The following is a 23,894-nucleotide window of genomic DNA, read 5'->3' on the forward strand; positions in this document are numbered from 1 at the left end:
GAATGAATGAATGAATGAATGAATGAATGAATAAAGAAAGAAAGAAAGAAAGAAATAAAAAGGATATGAAATCATATAGAAACAAATTTTGTTTAAGAGTTTTTTCAGCCATGTGTTAATTAATTATTTGTTCTACTGACTGGTATATGAAGGATCGGTATAGAACCCGCATTTTTAATTTCTTGGTCTTATGCGACTGGAACTAATTTGACTGAAATGTCCCTGTTTCACCGAATTTAAACTTAAATATTATTATCAGTAAAATAAATCACACACAACACAAGATCGTTCGATACACCATCCTGAAACCAAGCCTCGGTTGACTTGATGACGCGTTTTTTTTTTAAACTGACATTTCTTGTCTCTATCGTACGAAACATATCGCGCATATTGATCAGACAGACAGGTCAGTCTTTTTTTTTTTTTTTTTTTTGCTTTTTCGTTTTGTGAAATAATAATTCTTAAATACAAAGAAACTTGATCGAAATTGATTTGCAAATTATTAATTTGGGTTTATCTTTTGAAAAGTAAACTGTGTTTATAAAAATCATTGATATATGAAAAGCAATAAAACCAAATTTCCTCACAAATGAGCAAAATTCTTTTTTATTGTCTACTTCCGTCCAAGTCATGTGATTGTTCAAAATGGCGGATTGTTTTTGTTGTTGAATGCTGAATCAATCATGAAGAAGCCAAAAACAGGAAAAACATATACTTTAGATTTATAAAATCGTTCGGAAACGGTAAGTTCTTACATGAAAGCAACGTTATGGGGAGATATTTTTATAAAGTAATGAATATTTCAGAGTTTTTTTACGGAATGATCGTGGAATGGTCATTAAAATGACCTTGTTCGCAATATAAAAGACTATCGTTGGGTGACTTGCTTTTTAATTGCTTTATACTAGTCAGAGCAATCTGACTGAGCCTTTACTATTGTAAAGCTAATTATACTGATCCAGAATGCACAAGCATTTCCTGATCGAGTTTGATCAATTTTTTATTGAAACTGTGTTCCAGGCTACTGACAAGTAAGTTGATGTTATAGGACTTTCAATCTCATTTGATATCAGCGATGGTAGAATACCCAAGAGGCCCTTAGATTGAGTCTCAGTTAAGAATTAATTTTCCCCACCCGTGACATATGTTATATGTAATATGTTTTACGTTGTGACCGTTGGGGCGAGTGCAGTTATGTACTATCAATAACCTACATATGCACTGCCTATCATTCAAGAAAAAGAAAGAAAAAGAAGAAATGAAAACAATAAAAAGAAATCACTTCCCGAGCATCGGGATCGAGATTCCAAACTTCTCGAACGTTTCCGACAAAATCCGAATACCCGAACCGTTTAAGTGACGAAAGTATGACATTAGATAAAAAGTTCTGTTGACCTTGGACGCAAACGATAGTTTTTTGGCATGGAGATTGCATTAAATAGTTGTTTGTAATTTTTTTCATGTAAGTTGTTGCTATGTTTAGCCACCATGTTGCTATGCTCCGCAAAGGATGATTGGGAGTTTGGAATTTTTTCAGGTGGATTCATAAAAATATCTTGGAACAATGTGCAGATTTAAATCCGAATTTCCTCTGTCCATACACGTTAGTCTATTGAGCTCACCATGCGAGTGGCGCTTCGCGTCGCCTCTCTGCGCTCGCTATTACTGATCAAAGTTCATCTATTTAGCTTATTTGGCGGTTTAGTTTATCAAACTTGCAATGATGAACTCTATTGACTCAAATGTTTGCATTGGATACTACATTTGACCTATACTTTACACTTCAGTACATGTTATTTAAAAAAGACTAAAAATGAAATATATGGAAATAGCAAACAGTATTCAAGCACTAAGTCCAATACAAACAATACGAATCAGGAGTAGAGCAAACACAGACCACTTAAACATCAGCTAAGTAGGATCAGGTGCCATGGAGGAGTGACCATCCCCTGCTGACAGATCACTTGGCTGTGTGCTCCTTGTCATGATCAGGAAATGAAGGGAAATTTCACTGACAATTCAGTGGGTAAATAATGACCTAACAATTAGCATGAAAAATGTCAGTCAGCATTTGACTTGAATGATGGATTGTATTTGCTGACAAGTTATTGACCATAAAACTTAAGAAATTATGACTTTAAAGAAGATTTCTGATATTCTTGTTTTATTAACTTGCCTGTCAATAACATATCTTGTTTTAGAAATTGTTCATACATAGAGCTCTTGCATTTAATCAAATCAACCGAGAGACCCTGTTTGCAGCAGATAATTGAAAGGTATAATGCCACAGATTAAGTAAGGGAATTTGACTATTGAAAAGTTATTAAGCCATCACACTTATCATTAATCTTTATTGTTAGATTACCATTAATGACCTTTTCTATTTAAATAATTTTATCTCCAGCTTATCATAAATAAGGTAAAAACTTAAAAACCTGTTAAAATATTGATGAAAACATGCAGTATTTTTAATGTATCATTGTTTTACTAGATTTAATTGTTCCCCTGTGTAACCCAGTTATGAGCACTTGTTCAAAGTACATATTATTTATTGCATATGTGGAACAAATGATAGTGAGGAGTTTAAATTGTTATCAGTCAGACCATTTGATATCTTATTTTCTGTTTACTGATAACTGACTTAATTGTAGTGGATGCAGACTAAAATTATCCAGGGAAATGTGGTGGCAAAATGTTTGTTGTTAAACCAAAAGCGATTCTGCGACATGTACAGGAAGGAGAGGAGATTTTGTGGATAAAAAATGATTTGAACACGATTGATGGAGCTCAGGCTAATGACCCGGCAACTATCCTTGTCAGGTAAAAGAGAAACTATACAAATGAATGCAAAGTTCAGCAAATTTTGTTTGCTTGCTGTCTGGCCCTTAATTGCATATATTTTACTGTGCCTCAGTATTTGGGATGCTGATTGCTGATAAAAAGCTGCAGATAGAACTATCCCACTCAGTCACTATATTATAATACATGTAGTTATTGATCATTAGCTAGCGCTGCTATACTCAGTATACCTGCTAGTCCCTGAATTGAGATCTTTTTTGATAGCGTCTACCGATCATGCAGTTCACACTGTTTCATCTGAAGGAGAAGCTAGAAATAGCTAAAAATTAAGTTTGAAAACAGATAGAGGAGAATTATTTTTAGCTTTTTTGATTACTTCAGGTCAGAGGTCAGGAACAAAAACAAAAAATGATAAAACAGAAATTACTGATATGTATATATCATGATTAATGTATATATCATGATTAATAACTTAAAATTTTAACGCTATGGATTTTTTAGACACTTACCGGTATTTAATAGTTTTCGAATATATGAAAAACAATTAGAGGAAGACATTTGCAGATTTTGAGGCCAAACAGTCAAAGGAAAGGTCAAAATTATTTATGTCTTCTTCTGGTAATGTGCTTGACTCCAGTGTTGGACAATACATGTACTGCATTCATATTAAAAGTTATAGAATTTTTCAATGAACAATTAGGAAAGTTTATTATGCAGAGCATATTTCTACATGTAGATTTCCTGTCACAATTAAAAATGATATTTTCAGAGTTAGTGGTGGTTATAAGATGAAAACCATGCATGCATCCATTTTATGAGGTCAATTCATAGTACACATGTAATTATATATAACTTCACAGAAAAGCATATTGACTGAGCACAAAGTGGAAAAAATGGCTTAAAACTCCAACGAACATTGAGGTTTATGAACTGTTTGCATTTGCTTAGAACATAAAGTAACTAGAAAAAGACTCTAATATTATAACATTGAATTTCTGTTGATTTTTTTTTCAGGAAAAGCCAGCTGGTACAACAGATCCATCAGTATTTTGGAAGTCTGGAGTAAGTTCTAGCCAATTTTTATACTGCATAGATATGTATAACTCATAAATTCTTTTTGTTTTAAGAAATCACACATTTTTGTAACTCGTTGTTCTGTAATGCATCTTTCTAAAAGTGCACTGTACCATTTTATTAAATTGTTTCATATGCTGTAACTGTCTAATGAAGAGTTGTGTTAATTATGAACAGGCCCAGAAAATGCTGCCTGGCTTTATCAGGATGTAAAACCTCCTTCAGCAATGTCAGACTTGTAAGTATACAAGTATAGTCTTTAATTGTAACATGTAACTTCACATTTTCAATGTACCGGGTACATTTTATTTGTCTAGAGAAGTAAGATAATTAAATCATGACAATTAATTATAGGCAGAAAATATAATTTGTCTTTTAAAATCAGCTGGTCAGATATTTGTATTTTGTAGGTGAGGAATGATGGAAGAGATTCTGGGATTGAGGAAGGTCAGTGTTTAAAATACTAGGATTGCACTCTGTATGTGTGTTTGTGTGTGTGAAGTAATACTAGGATTGCACCTTGTATGTGTGTTTGTGTGTGTGTAATATACTAGGATTGCACTCTGTATGTGTGTTTGTGTGTGTGAAGTATACTAGGATTGCACTCTGTATGTGTGTTTGTGTGTGTGAAGTATACTAGGATTGCACTCTGTGTGTTTGTGTGGATGGGTGGGGGAGGAGGTTTGCTGGTGAGAAGAATGGGGCTTACTGTTTTTTTCTTTAGTTATTCAGTCTGAGTAGGAAAAGCTAAGACCGCAAAATACACATACTGTCAACATGGTCAAATAGATAATTTTCATTTGAATAGCATTGAATCAATTTAAAAGTGAGAACAATGTGCATTTAATGAAGAAACACAGCATTAAAAAGTCATTGAAATCTTAATTGATTTATTATAAGCTGGAGATAATTGATAACAATTATAATTGCAGGCAATTGCAATATTTTTATCAGCAAGATTTGGTCTGACTTAGAAAAGCTAGATTAGTAGCCTGCTAAATAATTTGTTTTATATATATATATACTGAGTATAGTATTCTTAAGTTCAGAACAGTCCCATATGATAAATTGTTAATACATGTAATACAATAATGAATCTTTGTTTTGTAAGAAAACCAAAGTCACTGTTACCATAATTCGTCTGTTTTCTCTCAGCAATGTACATTATGTAGGAAATAAACACTTTACAATAAATTCAATTGAAGTAGAAAAAAGTAACAATGTAGACAAATACTCCTAATGTTCAATGTCTTTTGTCTATAGGTGCTATGATTCGGTCCCCAGTAGATGTAACTGAAACCTTTAAGGAACTCAATGCACAGGCAAGTTGTTATTACATTATAGCTTACATTATGAATGTCAAAAGAAAGTTGATACAGACAGAAACTTCCGAGGACATCTAACTTTGATTAATACTGGCATGGTTAAAATTTCATCAATGTAACTTGAAGACATGAAGTTTATAGTTAGTATCCAAAGTTGGTTGCAAAAAATAATCAAGGAACTGAAATGAGTGTTTTTGTATGACACTTACACAGTGGTACATGTATTTGTAGAGTGTATCAAGTGATTTGTAAAATGTTTTTACAAAAGTGATTTTAAAGACCTTTTAAAGAACTGTTAATGACTGGAGCTTTATGTAATTCATGTTGCAGGAAGAGAGGGTGTTTATGAGGGCGTACTTGTGTGCCTCCTATCCTGTTTTGTGTGCCCCAGAACCCCCCTCACCTCTCTCCCCTCCCCCTGTACCCTCCCAGAGCAGCAAAAAGTAAGTAGTTAACTTTACTGTGGTTAGCATTTATTGTAAGCTTGATAAGTTTGGCTTTGGTTAGCTGAGTATCTTGTACAATTCCAACTGTTTGAGGGGTTGGGGTCGACTCTGATTTTGTATTCACTAAATTTTGAATGATTCTAAGATATGCATTAAGAGTCTCTGAAGGCCCTCAAACATGTGTTCTAAATTCTGATGAAAAACTTTAATGAAGAACAAGTGCCATTTGAAAGATTCTTGTCTTGTACTCCATTTTAAGGAAGTTTCCTAAATATGAATGTTTTATTGATTTCATCTACTGTAAATTTTGGATAAAGAACTTAAATAGATGGCCATATTTAGCATGAATCTTAAGTATAATATGACGTTAATGTTATACATTGTATCTGTTTATGTTATACATTATATTATGTACTTTATAGGTTTCAGTACATGTTATACATTGTATTCTGTATTTTGTAGGTTTCAGTTCGCAGGTCAGCTGACCATTGTACGACCTCCGACCCCAGATGACAGCGGGCTGGAGGAAGATATGTCAGTCGTCCCTGCAGACACACTTTTTGAGCTCTTAAGAAGAACTTTTCATCTGAGCCAGGATAAATTCCATCAGTATGAGCACCAGATTTATAGACAACACCAGAAGAAAGAACCAAGTAAGGTAGGGAGATAAAATCACTTGGGTCACAATATTGCTGACCTCCTTTATCATTTCTTCCTAATCCACCCACTGGAAAAAAGCTTTAAGAATAAAGCAGAGGAAAGAATATTTCAGGGAAATAAACAATACCCAATAAAGCTTACATGAAGTAATTCACCTGCGGAATATCATTTCTCAAATTCACAAAGTAGAAAAAAATAAGTTAAAATTAGCCTAAGTTGACTAAACTTGCATAGATGATGTCTACCAAATTGGCTTTAGATGGTTATTCTGACCTTAATTTTTAGATGAGTGACCAGATTAATGAAAGTTTTTGGAGTGAGATTTACTCCCAAGGAGGTTATAAGCCCTTCCTGGATAAAACGTGCATGTATGATGATCTATAAAATGAAATGCATAGGGATATACACTGACTGAACTTGCATTGATGATGTATGTTAGAGTGCACTTTACCAGATACTTAGGAATCTGGATCTGACTTTCAATTACAAGATGATTAAACAGGTGAAGTTTGGGGAGCAGGCTACCAGTATTTTCAAGAGGTCATAAATTCCTAGCCTGACCAAACTCGTAAAGATGTTACATCTAGGGAGGGACAATACCAGAGCATTTGAATGAATTGAGACTTTGCCTTACTTTACATATGAGGTAACATTAACTGAGCTGAGCATTGCAATCTTGTGATTACCAATATTATGGAATTAAAAGGAGTTTTAATTTGCAACATGCAAAGGTAGGTGTGGATTTAAATTCTGATCATATAATAAATAATCTAAAATGTTGTTGTCTTTTACTTGTTTTACGGGTACGTAACCTATATCTGAACACATGTATTTGATTTCAGATCTTAGCTGAGGAACTTGTGGGACAGTTAGCTCTACTGGAAAACGATCTGAATCCTTATTATAATCCAGAGGCATTTATGGTAACAACACCTTACAATTTCTTACAAGTATTTTATACTGTTTCAATTACCGGGTATATACTGTTATAATTCAATACCTAAAAGTTCTGAAAATAATTCTATAGTGAAGAATGAACATTGTAACAAGGAAATACATGTAGTTTTATACATTTGGAGGTTTTCCTCATTAGCTGTACTGGTATAGGAGACCTGCAGAGTATATATATAAATGTGTCTGTTGTGACATGACCAACTAGCAGTCAATTCTTATCTTCTGTGTGTTTGTAAAAGGAGTTTAAGTCTTGGGAAAATGTTTCCCGTAGTGCTTAATGTTTAATGTAGAATTACAGTGTGATTGGGGACTAGTTGTTTAGATTTCCTTTCTTTGTTTCAGTCACCCCTTGGATATGAATCATGGAAGAGGAAGGAATTTTCACACATTGCTGAGTTGCTGAAGAAGTTTTGGCATACTGCCTATCCACCATTGTCCAATAACTACAAACAAAACCAAAGGGGAATACTGGAAGATTACAAGATACTTTTGTTTAAAGTTCTCAGGCAAGGACATTAATTAAAGTTGATTTCTTCATAAAATTTTCAAATAAAAATTATGATTTTTTAAGAAAGGAATATAAAACTCTGCATTTGATTTTGTTGAGGATTGCTGATTTTTTATTGCAAGAGATCTAATTTTAAAGGTTATAAAAATCTTTACATCTAATATATTTTTGTGGGTTTCAGATATGAGTCACCATATAGGGTAGAAGGAGATTTACTCGCCCCTGGACTTTCATGTCTGCTGTCATCTGCATCTGTTAGATTACTGAGAGAATTCGGACTCAGATATGGCATTGTAAGAAAATCACTAAAAAAGATTTATTAAATAAATGCTTTAAATCTGGTAATTGTTAAGTAATGGACAAAGAACAATTATATTTCAATTCCCATGAAAGAGCTTATAATATGCTGTGTGATTTGTAGAGAGATGTATACAGGAAGTTGGTTTATCTACAGTACCTGACTGGTCACTTTGTACCTTCGGCTTGGTTTATTCAGCATGCTTGTAGTACTCTGTCATCAGTGCTGGACCTGCTGCCAGCCTCAGGGGCTAGTAATATACTGCTAAAAGAAGAGGTAATGTGTTCTTTCATATGAAACTTGTTGTATTCATAACCAAAATGAAAGAAATTTGACACTAAATCTTATGTTTATATTAAGTTAAATTTTTAGCTAGCAATGGTTGAGTAGATTTGTATTTTGGAGTATTTCAGAAAGGACAGAGACATTGCTCCCATATTTCAATTGTTCCTCTTTAATCATAATGTTTGTCAATTGCTTGATTTACATTTTAGCTCACCTTAACTGAAAGCTCAGGTGAACTTTTCTAATCACCAGATTTATGGCATAGATCTGTCTGTCTAGCTGTCTCTCCATCTGTCTACCTGTCTGTCCATCTGTAAACTTTTCACATTTCAAATTCTTCTCAAGAACCACTGGGTCAATTTTAATCAAACTTGGTACAAGGCATCCTTGAGTGAAGGGTAGTTTTTGTCAAAATATAGAGCTAAGTCCCCTTTTACAAGGGGAGATAATTATGAAAAGACAAAAATAGAGTGGGGCCATTAAAAAATCTTCTCAAGAATCACTAGGCCAGAAAAGCTGAAACTTATGTGGAAGCATGATTTCAAGCATCCTGGGATAGTGTAGATTCTAAATTGTTAAAATCACAACCCCTGGTAGCTGCAGAACTGTAGTTCTCCGGAAAAAAAAAAGTATAAGTAGAATATTTAGCGAGGATTTAATTTTGGCGATATTAGCAAGGGTGCCAGGATCGCTAAAATTGAATATCGCTAAAAATTGATTGCGTTTTATTTGTAATAGCTTTTTTAATATGCATTTTAAAAATCACTAAAATAACATCTCGCTAAAAATAAATTACCAGTTTTTAAGGACAAATCGCTAAATTTGCATCACAAAAAATTTCCACTTATATGGTATTGAAAGACCGGAGAGCTACAGTGCCATCCATTGAAAAAACTGTATATTTATTGTGCACAAAAAAAGTGCGCTGTTGCTTGATTTACATGTATTTCTCCTTGTTTTTGAACTTTCATCTCGAAATATTACTAACCGTGTATTCCTAACATATTATTGCACTTATTCCACAACAAAACATCCCTTATAATTGTTGTAAATAGTCCTCTTGGCCTTGAAATTAAGATGATTGAAAATTTCTTCTTATACTGCCATTTTGGTTTGCAAGATAATTCAGGCCAACATGCTTCGTACAGACGAGAATACTTGACAGAAAAGTAAGGAATTTTTTAAATCCATATTTTTTATGATTAAGGTAAGAATTTGGAAGTATTAAACCAGAACTTAGCACAACTTTTTGTGTACAATAAATATACAGTTTTTACAATGGGTGGCACTGTAGCTCTCCAGTCTGTCAATGTTTTTTTTTTCGGAGAGCTACAGTTCTGCAGCTAGCCCCCTGGGGTTATGGCGGGGCCACAATAGGGAATCCAAGTTTTACATTGAAATATATAGGATACATCTTTAAAAATCTGCTCAAGAACCACTGGGCCACAAAAGCTGAAACTTATGTGGAAGCATCCTGGGGTAGTGTAGACTCTACATTCTTCAAATTATGACTCCTGGGGGTATGGTGGGGTCACAATATCTATTACATTGTGGAAATCTGGCCAAAGTCACCCAGGTGAGCAATGTGGCCCATAGTTCTCTTGTTTATGATAAAATTTTACAAACTTTGTAGTAGAATGAAGAGACACAAAGTTCTGAAACTATTAAAGCAGTTAATTTGCTCCTACTTGCTTGTAATCAGAATGTGGGTATCAAGATGCCACAGATCAACAAATGTATTTCAGTCTGATCATTTTATCGTGGAGTTATTCATGGATCACACATGTACCGTATTATATTTTACTGCAGGTTCTAACAATGATGTCTTTTGTAGTATGACATTTTAAAGAAGAGTCTAGAAGCAATAGAGAAGCTGTGTCACTCCAATATCTGTAAGATGAAGAGTTTGTTTCCTAACAACATACCCTCCGATGGCTTAGGTATTACGCAATATTTTCTCACTGACAGATTTTTCATGTGACTTTATAATATAATTTCGGTACCAGAAAAGTCCTAAGGACCTGTAGATTTATTATATTTTTATATGAAGCAGTTACTTTAGATTCCTGTATTTATATATACGGTAGATTTGTTATGAATATATCTGTACAATAAGGTGATTAGTTTATATTTCTGTTTGACAGATTCCTTAATTTATTTGGTAACTTTGACTCGGAGGGGCTGTGAGTATCTTCGTGACAAGAAAGTGTCCAGTGTAGAAGTATTCCTCAAAAACTGTGTACAGGTGATCCTTTAATACTTCCATTTCTATTTCTTTTCTCTGTAATAACTCTTTGAAAGTTAGGTGAGTTGATTTCTTGAAAATTCAATGTGAATGAAAATTTTGCAAAGTGAAAAGTTGGGACCTAAGGAGCCTAATATGCATGTAAATCTCAGGTAGCTGCCTTTGTTTGTGACATGGAAGGCCTCATGTAATTTAAATCTATTATACAACATTTTTAGGTCACCTATTGCTTTTATGTTTTCGTCTGTCATCATGCGTCATTCGTTGTGCATTAACTTTTGAACATTTTCAACTTCTCTGAAATTGCTGAACCAATTTCAACCAATATTGGCATATACCTACAGCATCTTGTGAATTCATGTCCCCTGCACCTGAGGGATTGGCCTAAAACTATCGAAATTTATGCAATCTTTAAAATCTTCTTCTTTATTCCTGGACATCAAGCAGTCTGTTAGCATGATTGCCAGGGACATCAATGACATTTAGAAATGTGGGATAATTAATGCATGACAGGTTTTTTTTTCTGATGTGTTTACAGAGCATTTTTCCAGTGTGCTATGAGGAGCATAAAATTGTAGCAATAAAGGATTTACATCAGAAAGGGATTGGACTCTCACCGACACTGGTCAGTTAGGGTATCCATTCAATATAGACACTGTACTTTTAATAGCTTACCTAGACAGTAAAGCAATGAAATGATCTGTTAAAAATGACAAGATATACAGATGCAAAAAAAAAAAGTGAAAGCTGGAAATAGGTAATTACATGTATCAACATATTCAATGGCAAATAATCATGTAATTTTTAGATGAACAAAATGATTTGTAAGATGAGGGATGAAGTCAAGGATTACAGAGACCACTACCAGGAGACTTTTGAGAAGTAATTCATTTAATATAAATAATGATTTCTTATATTACTCACTGAATCATGTATGTTTCACATTACTTTATCTCCAGTAGAAGCCTTTAGCATTTATGCAAATTATCATGCAATCCAATCGATTGATCACATCCTGAAACCAAAAAAAATTGACAGTTATTCCGTAAATAAACTCTAGGTATTGTCTTAAAATTCTCTTCCATGGGGGAGAAAACACCTGTTTACATCATTTTACATATATAAACACGTTTGTAGATATTTCAACATAACATTGATGGCTGCCCAAAGCTTGTACCACCTACTGATGAGAGATGTAGAAAAAGTTTGTCAAAATCAGCCAGTATGTATTAATTAGAATTTCTTATCTTTTTCAAATTTCTTGTGGTACACATATGCAGAATTAAAGTACATGTACATGTATGATGAATTTCTTTCATTTATTGTTATATTTAACTTGACTCTTCTGTAAGCCTCGATCAGTATTTCTTGAACACATTAGGGAGTTTGTATCATTGTTAAGAAAGATTTGAAAAAATAGGAATAGTTCCCATAAATCTCCTCCTATTTGAATTGTAGTCAGATTTGGACAAATTTAAATGATTGACATTATAGAAATAATTTTTTTTAAAAAGAATTTCTTTGATAAATAACTCTATGTAAATTGGAAGTTTAATAAAAGATATTTCTGTAAACATATGATAATAATTACATTCGCTGTGTTTTTCTACCAAGCAAACTTTGAAATTGGTTTGAAAACTCATGCGTAGAAATATACACGGAGAAATGTGCGCTAACGTGACATCACAATGAGGCTACAGCAACTAAAGTAAAAAAGCAACGATATAGGGCAGGGAGAAATTCAAACATTGAGTATATTTTTTATGCTTTCAAACATTTAAAATGTAAATATAAGGAATGTTTAATAATAAATCACACAGACTTGCACATAGGCATATTTTTCATGAAACGCTAGTACGCTTTATGAAATATGCCTAGGTGACAAGTCTGTATGGTTTACACACCAATGAATCACACAAAACTTAAAAACATTCCTTAAATATTACAGATTTGATGTTTGACAATTTCCTTGTTTAGATTTACCAATTTGAAAATCTGATGATTAACTAAGGATTTCAAGTTGTCCAAAGCAAGCAAAAAGCAGAGACTGCATTAAGTCAGTGAGTACCTCTCTGGTTCTTATAAGTTATGACCAGATTTGTTACTTTATTGTAGCGGACTGGCGACATAGACAAGTGCATGCTGGGACTGGCCTATAGACTGGACCAATTGGATCGTTCCTGGGTCGCCTTCATCTCCGAGGAGTAAGGACTTTAAAATAGATCTCTAAAATCGTAATTCTGACATAGATGCATTTCACTGTATTGCTCCTGTAAAGATTTAGGAATTTGTTTAATCTACTTTTAACTTCCTATTTTTGTAGACAGCAAACTTGGAGAACTTGGTTTGAAAAAATGCAAGTTCACTGGATTGAGTTTCTCACACTTAAGCTAAACAAATTTATGCAGGAGGCAGTGTCAAAAGACAAGGTAAACAGTGCTTATATATAATTAATGTTTAGTGTCTGCATATAGAAAATGTGCATTCAATGGACTATGGCAGAAATAACATATTATTTGGTTCAAGAGGTAAAGTTCATTTTGCTATTCAATTAAAGATTAGAGTTTGTGCTTGTGTTGATCATTTGTCATTGTTTGCAAAATATTTAAAAGAGGGAGAAGAGGGGAAGGGAGGAAATTTCTAATGCTTTTTAGAAATGATCACATATATGAATTGTGTCTGCACATTCATTGATAAATACTGAGCGACCTAATGAGCCTTTAGAAATGTAATGATCTTGCTTTATATAATTTACAGTTTAGGAGAGCAATAGTTGATAATATTGATAACATCATTGAGACTCCCTCCAGTTCCCTGTTGGGACACAGGATCCGATCCGTGTCCAGTAAGTCCATTACGCCGTCCCTCAATAGTGCCTTCAGTGGTCTGATGTCCAGCTCTCTCCACTCCACTCCGCTCCACAGTCACTATACGCCAGTCCAAAGACAGGTACACTTACTGAGTTAAAATTTGTTTGGTCCTACATATATATTTGAAAAATCTATTTAATAAACAGAGAAGATATTCTGATTTCTATTTAAGAGACAAATGATATACTGTAACCATTGAAAATTTATAGTAAAAATAATTTGGAAACATTTAACCTATATTTGATCATTGCTTACACTGGTAGAAAGACTAAGGTTCTCTTTGTGCATGAAAATAAGCCTTTAGAAATGCTAAATTGTCAGTTGTCACCATAGACAGAGCTTGTACAAAGGATTACAATGGAAAATCTTGCAATAATCCTTTATAAATACATCTCAGACATGTTGGTAAGGAACTTTTTGTAGCTGTAGCGGTTCATTCTACCTATTCCCACTTTTTGAAAATCAGGTCGAAAAAGGTAAGATTTAATGTGGGTATAGGTGGAATTTTTGTGTAAACAAATAATTAACTATGAAAACATATCAATACTGTACAAACAATGATTAATGAACACCTATTGGAATAGAGGACAGGTATATTTCTTTATTAAATTATAAATGAGACTTTTTACTAATATTTGAAAGAAAAAATGGATTTTTAGTAGAATTAAATTACATTTTTTCTCCGTTAATATATTCATTCTAAAATCCACCTATTTGAATGCTTTTTTTTCAATAAATCTATTTATTTTATGTTCTTAAATTAAGATATTAAGTTGCTTTTTCTTGTAAGACCTTTTTATTATTTCAAAAATCCGAAATAAATTATATTTTTTTCATAGATGTATTCATTATTTTCTGTCGTAATATTACAAAATACAGGTAAATCTAAAGAACAGGTGTAATAAGTCTAGTTACTGTAAAAACAAATTAACTATCTAAACATCTATTGTTATTTGTAAGTGGGAATAGGTGGAATTGAGATTTTTAAAAAGTGGGAATAGGTAGAAGACACCGTTGTAACTACAGTGGACCTTCAGATATCCGGACGCTAGATATCCGGATGCTTCAGTATCCGGACGACTTTTCATTGAAATGGAATTTTTCAATGTTATTTTGTCTTGTTTAACTGGTAATTCAGGTATACGGACGTTTCACATATCTGGACAAATTGACTAGGAACCAAAGCATCCGGGTAAATGAGGCTCCACTGTAATTTATTTTGAAAAAGTGAAACATTATTGTAGTTTGGGTTTTTCTGAAAGTGTGTTGCCTTGCGTGTGCTTAAAAAGTAACCTGAGATGTCTATTTTTCAGGATACAAAAGAGAAACATTCCCACTCTAAACAAATCAAAGACTCTTCTTCAGGCAGATCTGGTGCCTGGTTCAGTAAGATGCATGTTTCCTCTTCAGCCCCAGGTCCATTTGGGGACACCCAGTCCCTCTGTGAGTTTTCAGAGGAGGAGGAGGAGGGAGGGGTCATGACCTTTTCTAACCTCCGACACAGTTCCTCTGTCCCAGAGATGTTGAGTAAGAGTTATGACCATCATCTTGATGTACCACGGCCTGGTTTAAAATTTCCAAACTTAAAAAGTGACGGAAACGGGTCGGAAGACTTCAAGAAATTGTTGAAAATAAATAGTTCAGTAAGAACTCCACCTGCTGGTAATTTTGACACATGTGACAACAGGGAACTATCAGACCACCTGAAATCTAGTGCAGATGATGAAATTGTTGATATTATTCAAGGTGATTTAAAAAAGGAGACCAACAATAAATTGGATAGGGAATTCAAACCAGAAGAAACATCAGATTGGCATGAACATCAGCCCACTGAAAAAAGTGCAGGAAACGAAACTGAATTGACCCCAACAAATGATTGTCATCAACAACTACTGAGTGAAAATGCCATGCCTGTTGGTGACAGTTACCATGGTGATGGGGGAGATCAGGATTCGTTAGCGGGGGAGTTCACCCAGTCTCTGGAGGAGGGGGAGGGGAGGGAGGGGGACCAGGAGTCCATGTCCAGCACACAGGACTCTCCCGGACAAAATTTTGATTTCCCACCCATGGTTGAAGTTGTTACTCTGGACAGTGAAAAATTAATTGAAAATGAACCAACTCAGAAAGCAGAAAGGCAGCATGTACACGAACAGCGTGAAGTTTTATTGTCTACTAAAGAAAACAAAGATCCTGGATCCTCCTCTGAAGTAGATAGTTCCTCCCCTGAGAATCAGACCTCATCCTCTGATAATCAGGTTCCATTAAGTCCTCTTAAGAAGGCTTACATTCCTGTGTCTAGTTCCCTGTTTGATGTGCTGATTCTCCTACAGCGGACAATTGGCTTCAGTAAAACTCTCTGTCAGACATTCTATAAATCCAGTCATAGGACGTCAGACTTTGAGAGTTCCTTCTCCTCCTCCACGACGACTAGCAGCTGTTATAGTGGGGAAATCAGGAGAAAACTTTACACTAGATTTAACGAGGTAAATATCTGTTTCTTATTTAAAAAAAAAAACATAATTTGGGAAAATAAATTTTCAATTCAATACATTAATAAACTATAGAAATTACTATATTGTATAGCTTAGAGTAAAAATGTATCAATCACAATTTTGTAAATTGAATTGTTTGCACCCACATTGGTGTAGGTGGTTTGTTCTTTACTGATGGATTATGCTGACAACATTCTGTGTTTGGATCTCTGTGGTACTACTTGTAACGAGGGAATAAGACTGGTGGGGACAGAGGTCAGTGTAACTTAAGCTTCGATTCTTAAGCAGCTCTGGTGCTTGTCTTTATTATTTAAACTTTGCAATTACATGAATTAATACCTTGACCAGTATATCATACTTTCAACATGCACCTTCTTTTTCAAGGAGAACTGATTTTTTTTTTCAATAGTTGGTGAGACATCTTCAGAAGTATAAGCAGTCGGGTAAGGTCTGGGGATGTCGCCATCAGATTGGAGGTGTCAGGGACTGCTTCCAGTACGTCAACAGACGGACCGACATGTTGTGTGATCGGTACGAGCCCATCACTCAGGCTGTAAGTCAATACAATATTCACTTGGTGCAACTAATGTGATCAGTCCATGATTTTGCAAGTTTATAGATCTTAATTCTTTCCTGAGTGTCTACTGCAGGATATTTGGTTGATCAACTGTTACTGTAGTACCAGTCTTAAATAGCTGTCACTTTTTGTTTCAGATGTGTGTCCGCATGAATATTGTGTCTTCTCTCCTGTCTTTTCATGAAGTCTTTCACAAGAAGTTGGCCTCTGTTTTTAATTATGAGTGGAGCCAGGTCTCTCCTGCAGGTGCATAGTAAAATAAAGATTTTCTATTGAATGAATTTTAATGTACATGTACCTGGAAAGTGGATACACTTTTTATTTAAATACTTAGGAATATTGAGATTATTATCTTATTTTTAAAATTTTAAAATAATATTCAATACATCACAGGACTGCGATACAAACAAAGACTCTTTTGTGTAGATGTCTGTATTGTTGTTCTATCTATCATTATCAGTGTAATTTCCATAATCTTCTCTTTTTCAGAATTCTATGACCTCCCTGAAGGCACCTGTGAAAATTCCATGGAGGCATGCAAAATTCACTTTCAGGCTGTTGTGAGGTCTTTGGCAAGACTTATGGCATATCGAGTAAAGCAAAACATGTTATTTTTCTTTACAAATTTTGAATAAAAAATAGTATTTTAAAATCAGTATCTATTCAGGTGACTTTAGCTGTCCAATCCAAATCCTACTTTGTGTGATTTCTATGACCAAACACTTTCATTGTTTTCATAAATGGCTGAACCAATTTTGGCATTTTTGAGTAATGGTAGAACAAAGTTTATCAGTAAATACCCTCCGTAATTGGCCTTTGGAAATATCTAAATCCATTGAAATTACTGCAATAGTATAAAATTAATCCTCAATAACTATCTTAATATGAACAATTTATCACAAAATTTGACTGGGATACACATTCTCTAGATAAGAAATAAAAAAAAAATCTTCATAAATGCTCACACTTTATTGTAAAGGTTGCTTTATGTTTTAACTTTTTAACTCAAGGGTCCTTTATGGCATTGGTTAATTGTATCTTTTGCAAAGTTAGTCTCTAGAAGGAAAAAAAATGAAATTCTTCATACTGTAGTACAGTGTAGATACATACTACATAGGCTCATGGGGCTTTTGGTGAAAGCTATGGTGTGCTGCACTTGAACTGTTCAGTTGTATCCTATGTTTTTTGTTTAGCCTCTGTAGACAGGGTTCCTTGCTGTTTCAGTTAAATCTGTTTGTGTACAATGCCATGACGATGTTCCTGGGCCAGAGAGACGCGAGGCGTAATGTGACCCAAAGCCTGGCTCCTCTCACACAGTTCCTCAGCTCCTACATTGACCTCCTCAATCAGTGGCTGTATCTAGACAACTTCCATATTGTCATGGAAAATCTGTGGATTTTCATTGTGCAGGTAGCACTTCGGCCTTTATTACCAAAAATAACATGATTGTATATATTATCCAATTTTGATGCCTGCAAGGACTTAAAATATCACCACTGTGACCAAATATTAGCACATGAATGATATTCAATACTTTGTTGGAGATTGGTTGACAGGGGATACTTACTCCCACATGGCATCTGATCTCATCTCTGATAGTGTTAATGGACCATGTTTACTCTCCTAAACAATTTCGGATAATTGCTTAAATGGCTTTTGAGCTTGATTATGTTCATCATCTTCATATTTTTCATAATTTGTTTCAGAATTTTGAGAAAGAAGTTATTAAATTGGCACATAGTGAAAATTCTTTGGAAGAAGCCAGGCAGTTGGTACAGGCTTTTACTGTAAGTGTTACTAGCAGGAAATATGTAAACATCTCCATCTCTTGATACATGGCGATTTGTAACTTTCAGAATATGAAACAAGTCACATACAAAACATATACATGCATTCATCAAGTGAATTGATTTTGTATTTATCATTATTACACTGTAGAAGCATAAATGAAAATGACAAGTACTAATTCAAGTTAAGTTTACTTATCAGTTGAAATTTTTAACCAAAATACCGATAGTATAGTGCACCCCTTATGCACCCTAAAACATGCTCTAGCAACATATGAATTAACAGCAGTACATTTTAATAAAAGTTGAATTGTTGTAAAGTGTATGTATTGATAAGTCAATATTTTGTATTAGAAATGATGTACTGATATCATCAATGTTTCTTATGTTCTTTTTATTAAACATGTAGATTTTGCTGAAGTTAATGTCCAGTAAAGATACAGGAATTCATCGGAATCTTCTGCTGTCACAGGCTGTGAGTATCCATACTAAAGTCAAAATATCGGTCATTCTCGTATCTCATTATGTTTGGTGTATCTGTCATTCTCGTATCTTGTTTTGTTTGGTGTCTTGCATTATGACTCTAAGGTGACTGGAAAAGCTCATAGCCAATTTGGTTTTCAACATACAGTATTTAGAAACTCGTGGTGTTCTGAATGTGCTATTGTCGAGGATATCACTCCATTGAAACAGACATTTTACAGGAGCCTGAAATGCTTATGCTACATATTAATAAAACAGCTTTTTGTAAAAAGTAGCCTGTAAAGTTTATGCTTGATATCTAAACAACAGTTATTATTTTTTTTACAGGAGCCTGTAATGTTTAAGCTTCAGATCTATACAACAGCCAGCCATCAGCTGATCCAGTTGTACGAAAAACTTACAGAACATGTAAGTAATCTCCTGTTTAACTAAGATGATGGATGATCAGCTTGTGTATTGGTAGATTCCATTGTCTGTTTTTTTAGCTCTACTGGTCAGAGACCAGAAGAGCTTATGCGATAGTAATGTGTCCGTCGTCCGTCCGTCTGTCTGTCTGTAAACAATTTTTCAAAATGCTACTCCTCCTACAGTTTTGGTCTGAATTCAATATAACTTGGCACACAAGTAGACTACACTTAGATACATAATACTGTGCATAGGTTTTTATTTTGATGAGCGGCAAGGATCATTTTTCTTTTTATTGCTGTTTTAAATTTTCAAGTCCCAACTGCTACATTTCTATTCCTTTGTTTTAAGTATAAACCAGTAGAGCTACAGTATCGACAGAGACTTCTGGTTAATTTATGGGTGAACACAAATTGAGATTTGCTGCAGCTAGTACTCATGGAAAATACTGTGTTTGCAGACAAGCAGACATGCAGACAGACAGACAGATGGATGGACACAGCAAAAACTATATACCCCTGAATCTTCAATTATGGGGGTATAGAAATCTTAGGATTACATTATTGCCAATAAAACAAGAAGATGAGAAAAATAGTCTTTTAAGAACAATTTCTTCTCATAAATCTGCTTACCAATAGAGATACAGGATGTAAAAAAAAATATAAATGAAATTTCTCTAAATCAGTTTTAAAAAAGCAAATCTGAATTTTTTTTTCATCAAATCTACCCATGAGAGGAATTAAATATTTATCCATTATACTTTGAATCTAGAAACTGTTGAAATTATGGGATTGAATACAATGTATTCATCTCATGAAAAGAAACTGTTAAGACTATCCTCCTTTATTTTTCAGTACTACAGATCAGACACTGTTAGCATCTGTACCGTTGTTTTGTGTTTTGTTGTACTATGGGTTGGACACCGTTAGTATCTGTACTATTGATGGTACTGTGAGGGCTATCTCCTTTATTTTGTAGTAATATGGGTTAGACAGTGTCAGTATCTGTACTATCGATGGTACTGTGAAGACTATTCTTTATTTTGTAGTACTATGGGTCTGACACTGTTAGTATCTGTACTATTGATGGTACTGTGAAGACTATTCTTTATTTTGTAGTACTATGGGTCTGACACCATTAGTATCTGTACTATTGATGGTACTGTGAGGGCTATCTCCTTTATTTTGTAGTACTATGGGTTGGACAGTGTTAGTATCTGTACTATCGATGGTACTGTGCAGACTATTCTCCTTTATTTTTCAGTACTACGGATCTGACACTGTTAGTATCTGTACTATCGAACTTTTAGTATCTGTACTATTGTTTTGTGTTTTATTTTGCAGTACTATGGATCTGACACCGTTAGTATCTGTACAATCGATGGTTATGTGAAGACTATTCTCTATGTTGTAGTACTATGGATCAGACACTGTTAGTATCTGTAGTACCGGTATAGATGGTACTGTGAAAACGTTTTTCCTTTATTTTGTAGTACTATGGGTCTGACACTGTTAGTATCTGTACTATTGATGGTACTGTGAAGACTATCCTCCACAGAATCAGAGAGGACCTGCTCATCTACAGGAAGTGCTTCAGTGGCAGCCATCTTGTCACCTGGATAACACACCACCCAGAACTCTTCTATCAGTTTGGTAAATTTCTTTTTGGAAAATCTGTTGGCCACCTCAGACAACATGAACCAATAACACACTACGTTTAATACTAAAGGAATATAAAGTGATTACTTTAAATCAAACTTAGTGTATTGCTTGTCCCTGTGCCTCAGACACTTAGATAAGCTATTTCCTCCCATGTGTATCAGTCTGAATATCTGAACATTTTCAGTTTTTTCTCTAAACTAGCTGGACAATTTTCAATAAATTAATTTACACACATTGTCAAGGAAATGTCAAAATGTTTCCTGAGAAGAAACTTTTGCGTACTAACCTCATTTACAGAAAGATTTTTCTATGTGTCTTGATAGATCCTGATTTGGAGAATACAAGCAGCAGTAAAGAGAAGAGGTGGACCGCTATATCTATAGCCGAGTCACTCCTTAGGGCCGGAGTTATTGTAGATATGGACGCCAGTGATGAGACAGGTTAATGTAGATTTCATATACATGTTAAGAAGTAATCTGTTGTGTAATTTCATGAGAAGTAGCACTGGTGAAATAAAATTTCTTCCTTTCAATTTTAATGGTGCATAAATCAATATTAAGTCTTTTAGTCAAATGCCCACTTGTGTTCTTGGGAACTGCTGTCTAAGAGCCATTTTGATATTTTTAGTTCTCTTGTTAAATAAGAAATCTACAGTTGTGTAGTAGATTATGAGATCATGTAAGTGGCATTCTTTGTTCATTTAATGGCTCCATCTTTTAAGTGGCTCCATTTTTTAAACAGATTCTGAGGAAGAAGATGATTCTACTGATTTTCCAGAAATCAGCATTGCTGGTGGAAATGGAACGTCTTTTCCGTGTGATGGAAATTTTTCTGCTTATAACACCCCACGAGCAACACCTGTATCACATCCTGACCAAGATGAGCACCAAAAACAAATGTCCTCCAAGAAAAGATCTCACTACCTGAGTCTTCATTCTCATTTACGAGGAACGCCCATTCTTCAGCATTGCCCAAGGCCACAAGATCCCCATTCAAGCCCCATGATACATCACAGTTTACCAGTGAAACAATCTGAAACAGTCACACCTGTAGAGGAAAGCATCCAGTCTGAAAATGTGAGGTCCACTTTACATCAAAGCCACAGGGCACATGTTCTGAACTCTCCTGTAAAGTTAACCCAGTCTCTTAAAGGTCAGAGAAACCCAGTTCTTCCTGCTCCCCAAACATGCAAAGGTAGTGAATTGTTAAACAGCCAGAGAGAACAAACAGTGAGGGAATGTGATATTCAGGAAGATAGACCTTGTACATCTGGTGAAGCCAAAACTAATCCAGGATCCACACCAGAGACTCAGAATGTCCTGGATTACCGGGACATTAAGGGCTGGCATTTCCCTTACTGCGCTACACCAAATCTGAATGAGAGTGTGTTAAACAGTTCATTCCAAGACAGTGAATTCTTATTTGAGGACAGTCGCAGGAAGTATTATCGTATAGCGAGTTTTGCAGACAGTCTTAATCCGAACAGCTCCCCCAGCTCTGAGGAACTCAACAATCTAGTCGAGAAATGCTTCGAAACTAAGATTGCTCCTGATTTTGTGTTCCGTATTTTGTTGAGTAGGAGAAAATTTGAGGATGTTGCCCAGAATTATGTTGATAAACATACCCAAGGAGAGATGAGGGATTTGTCTTGTGAAGTCAGTTAAATATTTTCATGGATTGTCCTTTATCCCTGTGCAATATGTAAAAGTCTTTCATTATTGTTTTTTTACATGATTTACTTAAAATTAGTATATTTTATCCAGAATCATTCCGGTTTTTATATTCTGTAAGATACAATGACTGTATTCACTATTGCATGAATTTAGAATGCTTTCATTTCATGAACAAGTATAAAATAAGAGATATGGTTTATTTTGCTGAAGGCTCTATATGTCTGTAAAAACATGTAAAAAAAAAATTCAAAGAGAAAATCTTATCTTTATTACCAAACAAAAGATAGAAATGAATTTAAGTAATGAACTAGATGTTCTGTGATTTAAAGTAGTTTACATGCTTAACTCAAATCTGACAAAAACAGAACAAGAAGTTTCATTTTTAAGACATAATTAATAGGTTCACCAATTTTTAAGTTCTTTATATTTAAAATACATGTTTAGTACATGTACATTTTTTTTAAACAGAAGTAAAGTTTTTGCTAATGATGAAATTTTTTTTGTAAAAATGTACAGTGTATATTGTATGCAACATTTAAAAGGAGATATATCAGGTGCTTATTATTCCTTGAATACTTTATAACAATGCAGCTAAAAAACATGGACATTGTGCCCTCTTACTTGTTTGTATGATGTTTTCACAGGAAGATAGACTTGATTTTGATTAAGATAAATAATTTTGTTTAAGGTATGATAGCATCTATACTTTTATAATTGGTATGTGTAATGTTATATTTTTGATGATGTTTATGGTAAATGTGTTCATTTTCATAAGCTGTGATTATATTGCTTGTGATAATTACATATCATATCATTATATTTACATTTTCAATTTTTTTTTTTTTTTTTTTTTGCAAGATTCTTTACAAATTAGAAAACTGTGTTTTCTCTTGAACTTACATGGATGTTCATGAATATCTCCATTGGTATCTCCATACCCTAATTAATGCCAAAACAAACTTTTTTGTTTTAAAAATGATAGTTGAAGGGCATACCTTGAGGCAACTTATACATAATGTAAGATAATTTAATTTTTTGAAAATTCATGAGGTACATGGACTATAACCAAAGGTGGATCCAGGGCCAGTGCTCTCAACCCATTTGAGGCTTTAATAAAGCCCCAAGACCCCCTGCCTTCTAAACCACCCCACCCCCTACCCCCCATTATGAAATTCTTGATCCGCTTCTGATAACCCTTCATATTTATTGAATCATTAACATGCTTCAGAATTATGCCAAGTTTGAACATTGTAGTTCATACCCTAATGAATTTTCAAAAAATAATTCAAAAACATATACATGTGTACGTACATTCTTATGTCATTCAGACTACATCTACCAAATATTGTTAC

The 23,894-nt window shown here is 34.2% G+C and overlaps 1 protein-coding gene across 1 annotated transcript; it reads left to right on the forward strand.

Moving 5' to 3' along the window:
* The first annotated feature begins 615 nt into the window (after window positions 1-615).
* Window positions 616-23,894, forward strand: LOC134283874 (uncharacterized). Its single transcript, XM_062766397.1, has 32 exons — window positions 616-743; window positions 2,652-2,820; window positions 3,814-3,861; window positions 4,051-4,111; window positions 4,284-4,320; window positions 5,137-5,199; window positions 5,533-5,641; window positions 6,107-6,302; window positions 7,147-7,227; window positions 7,601-7,764; window positions 7,948-8,059; window positions 8,188-8,340; window positions 10,184-10,289; window positions 10,494-10,594; window positions 11,133-11,219; window positions 11,403-11,476; window positions 11,732-11,816; window positions 12,710-12,798; window positions 12,918-13,023; window positions 13,352-13,543; window positions 14,778-15,947; window positions 16,113-16,211; window positions 16,366-16,509; window positions 16,671-16,779; window positions 17,023-17,126; window positions 17,758-17,943; window positions 18,240-18,320; window positions 18,730-18,795; window positions 19,131-19,211; window positions 20,701-20,860; window positions 21,193-21,309; window positions 21,611-23,894. Exons 2-32 carry the CDS (start codon window positions 2,693-2,695, stop codon window positions 22,531-22,533), a joined length of 5,232 nt encoding a protein of 1,743 aa, XP_062622381.1. The 5' UTR covers window positions 616-743; window positions 2,652-2,692; the 3' UTR covers window positions 22,534-23,894.

Source organism: Saccostrea cucullata, unplaced genomic scaffold, assembly GCF_032062105.1.
Source record: "Saccostrea cucullata isolate Sc308-1 unplaced genomic scaffold, CSIRO_AGI_Scuc_v1 ctg146, whole genome shotgun sequence".
NCBI classification, from domain to species: Eukaryota; Metazoa; Mollusca; class Bivalvia; order Ostreida; family Ostreidae; genus Saccostrea; species Saccostrea cuccullata.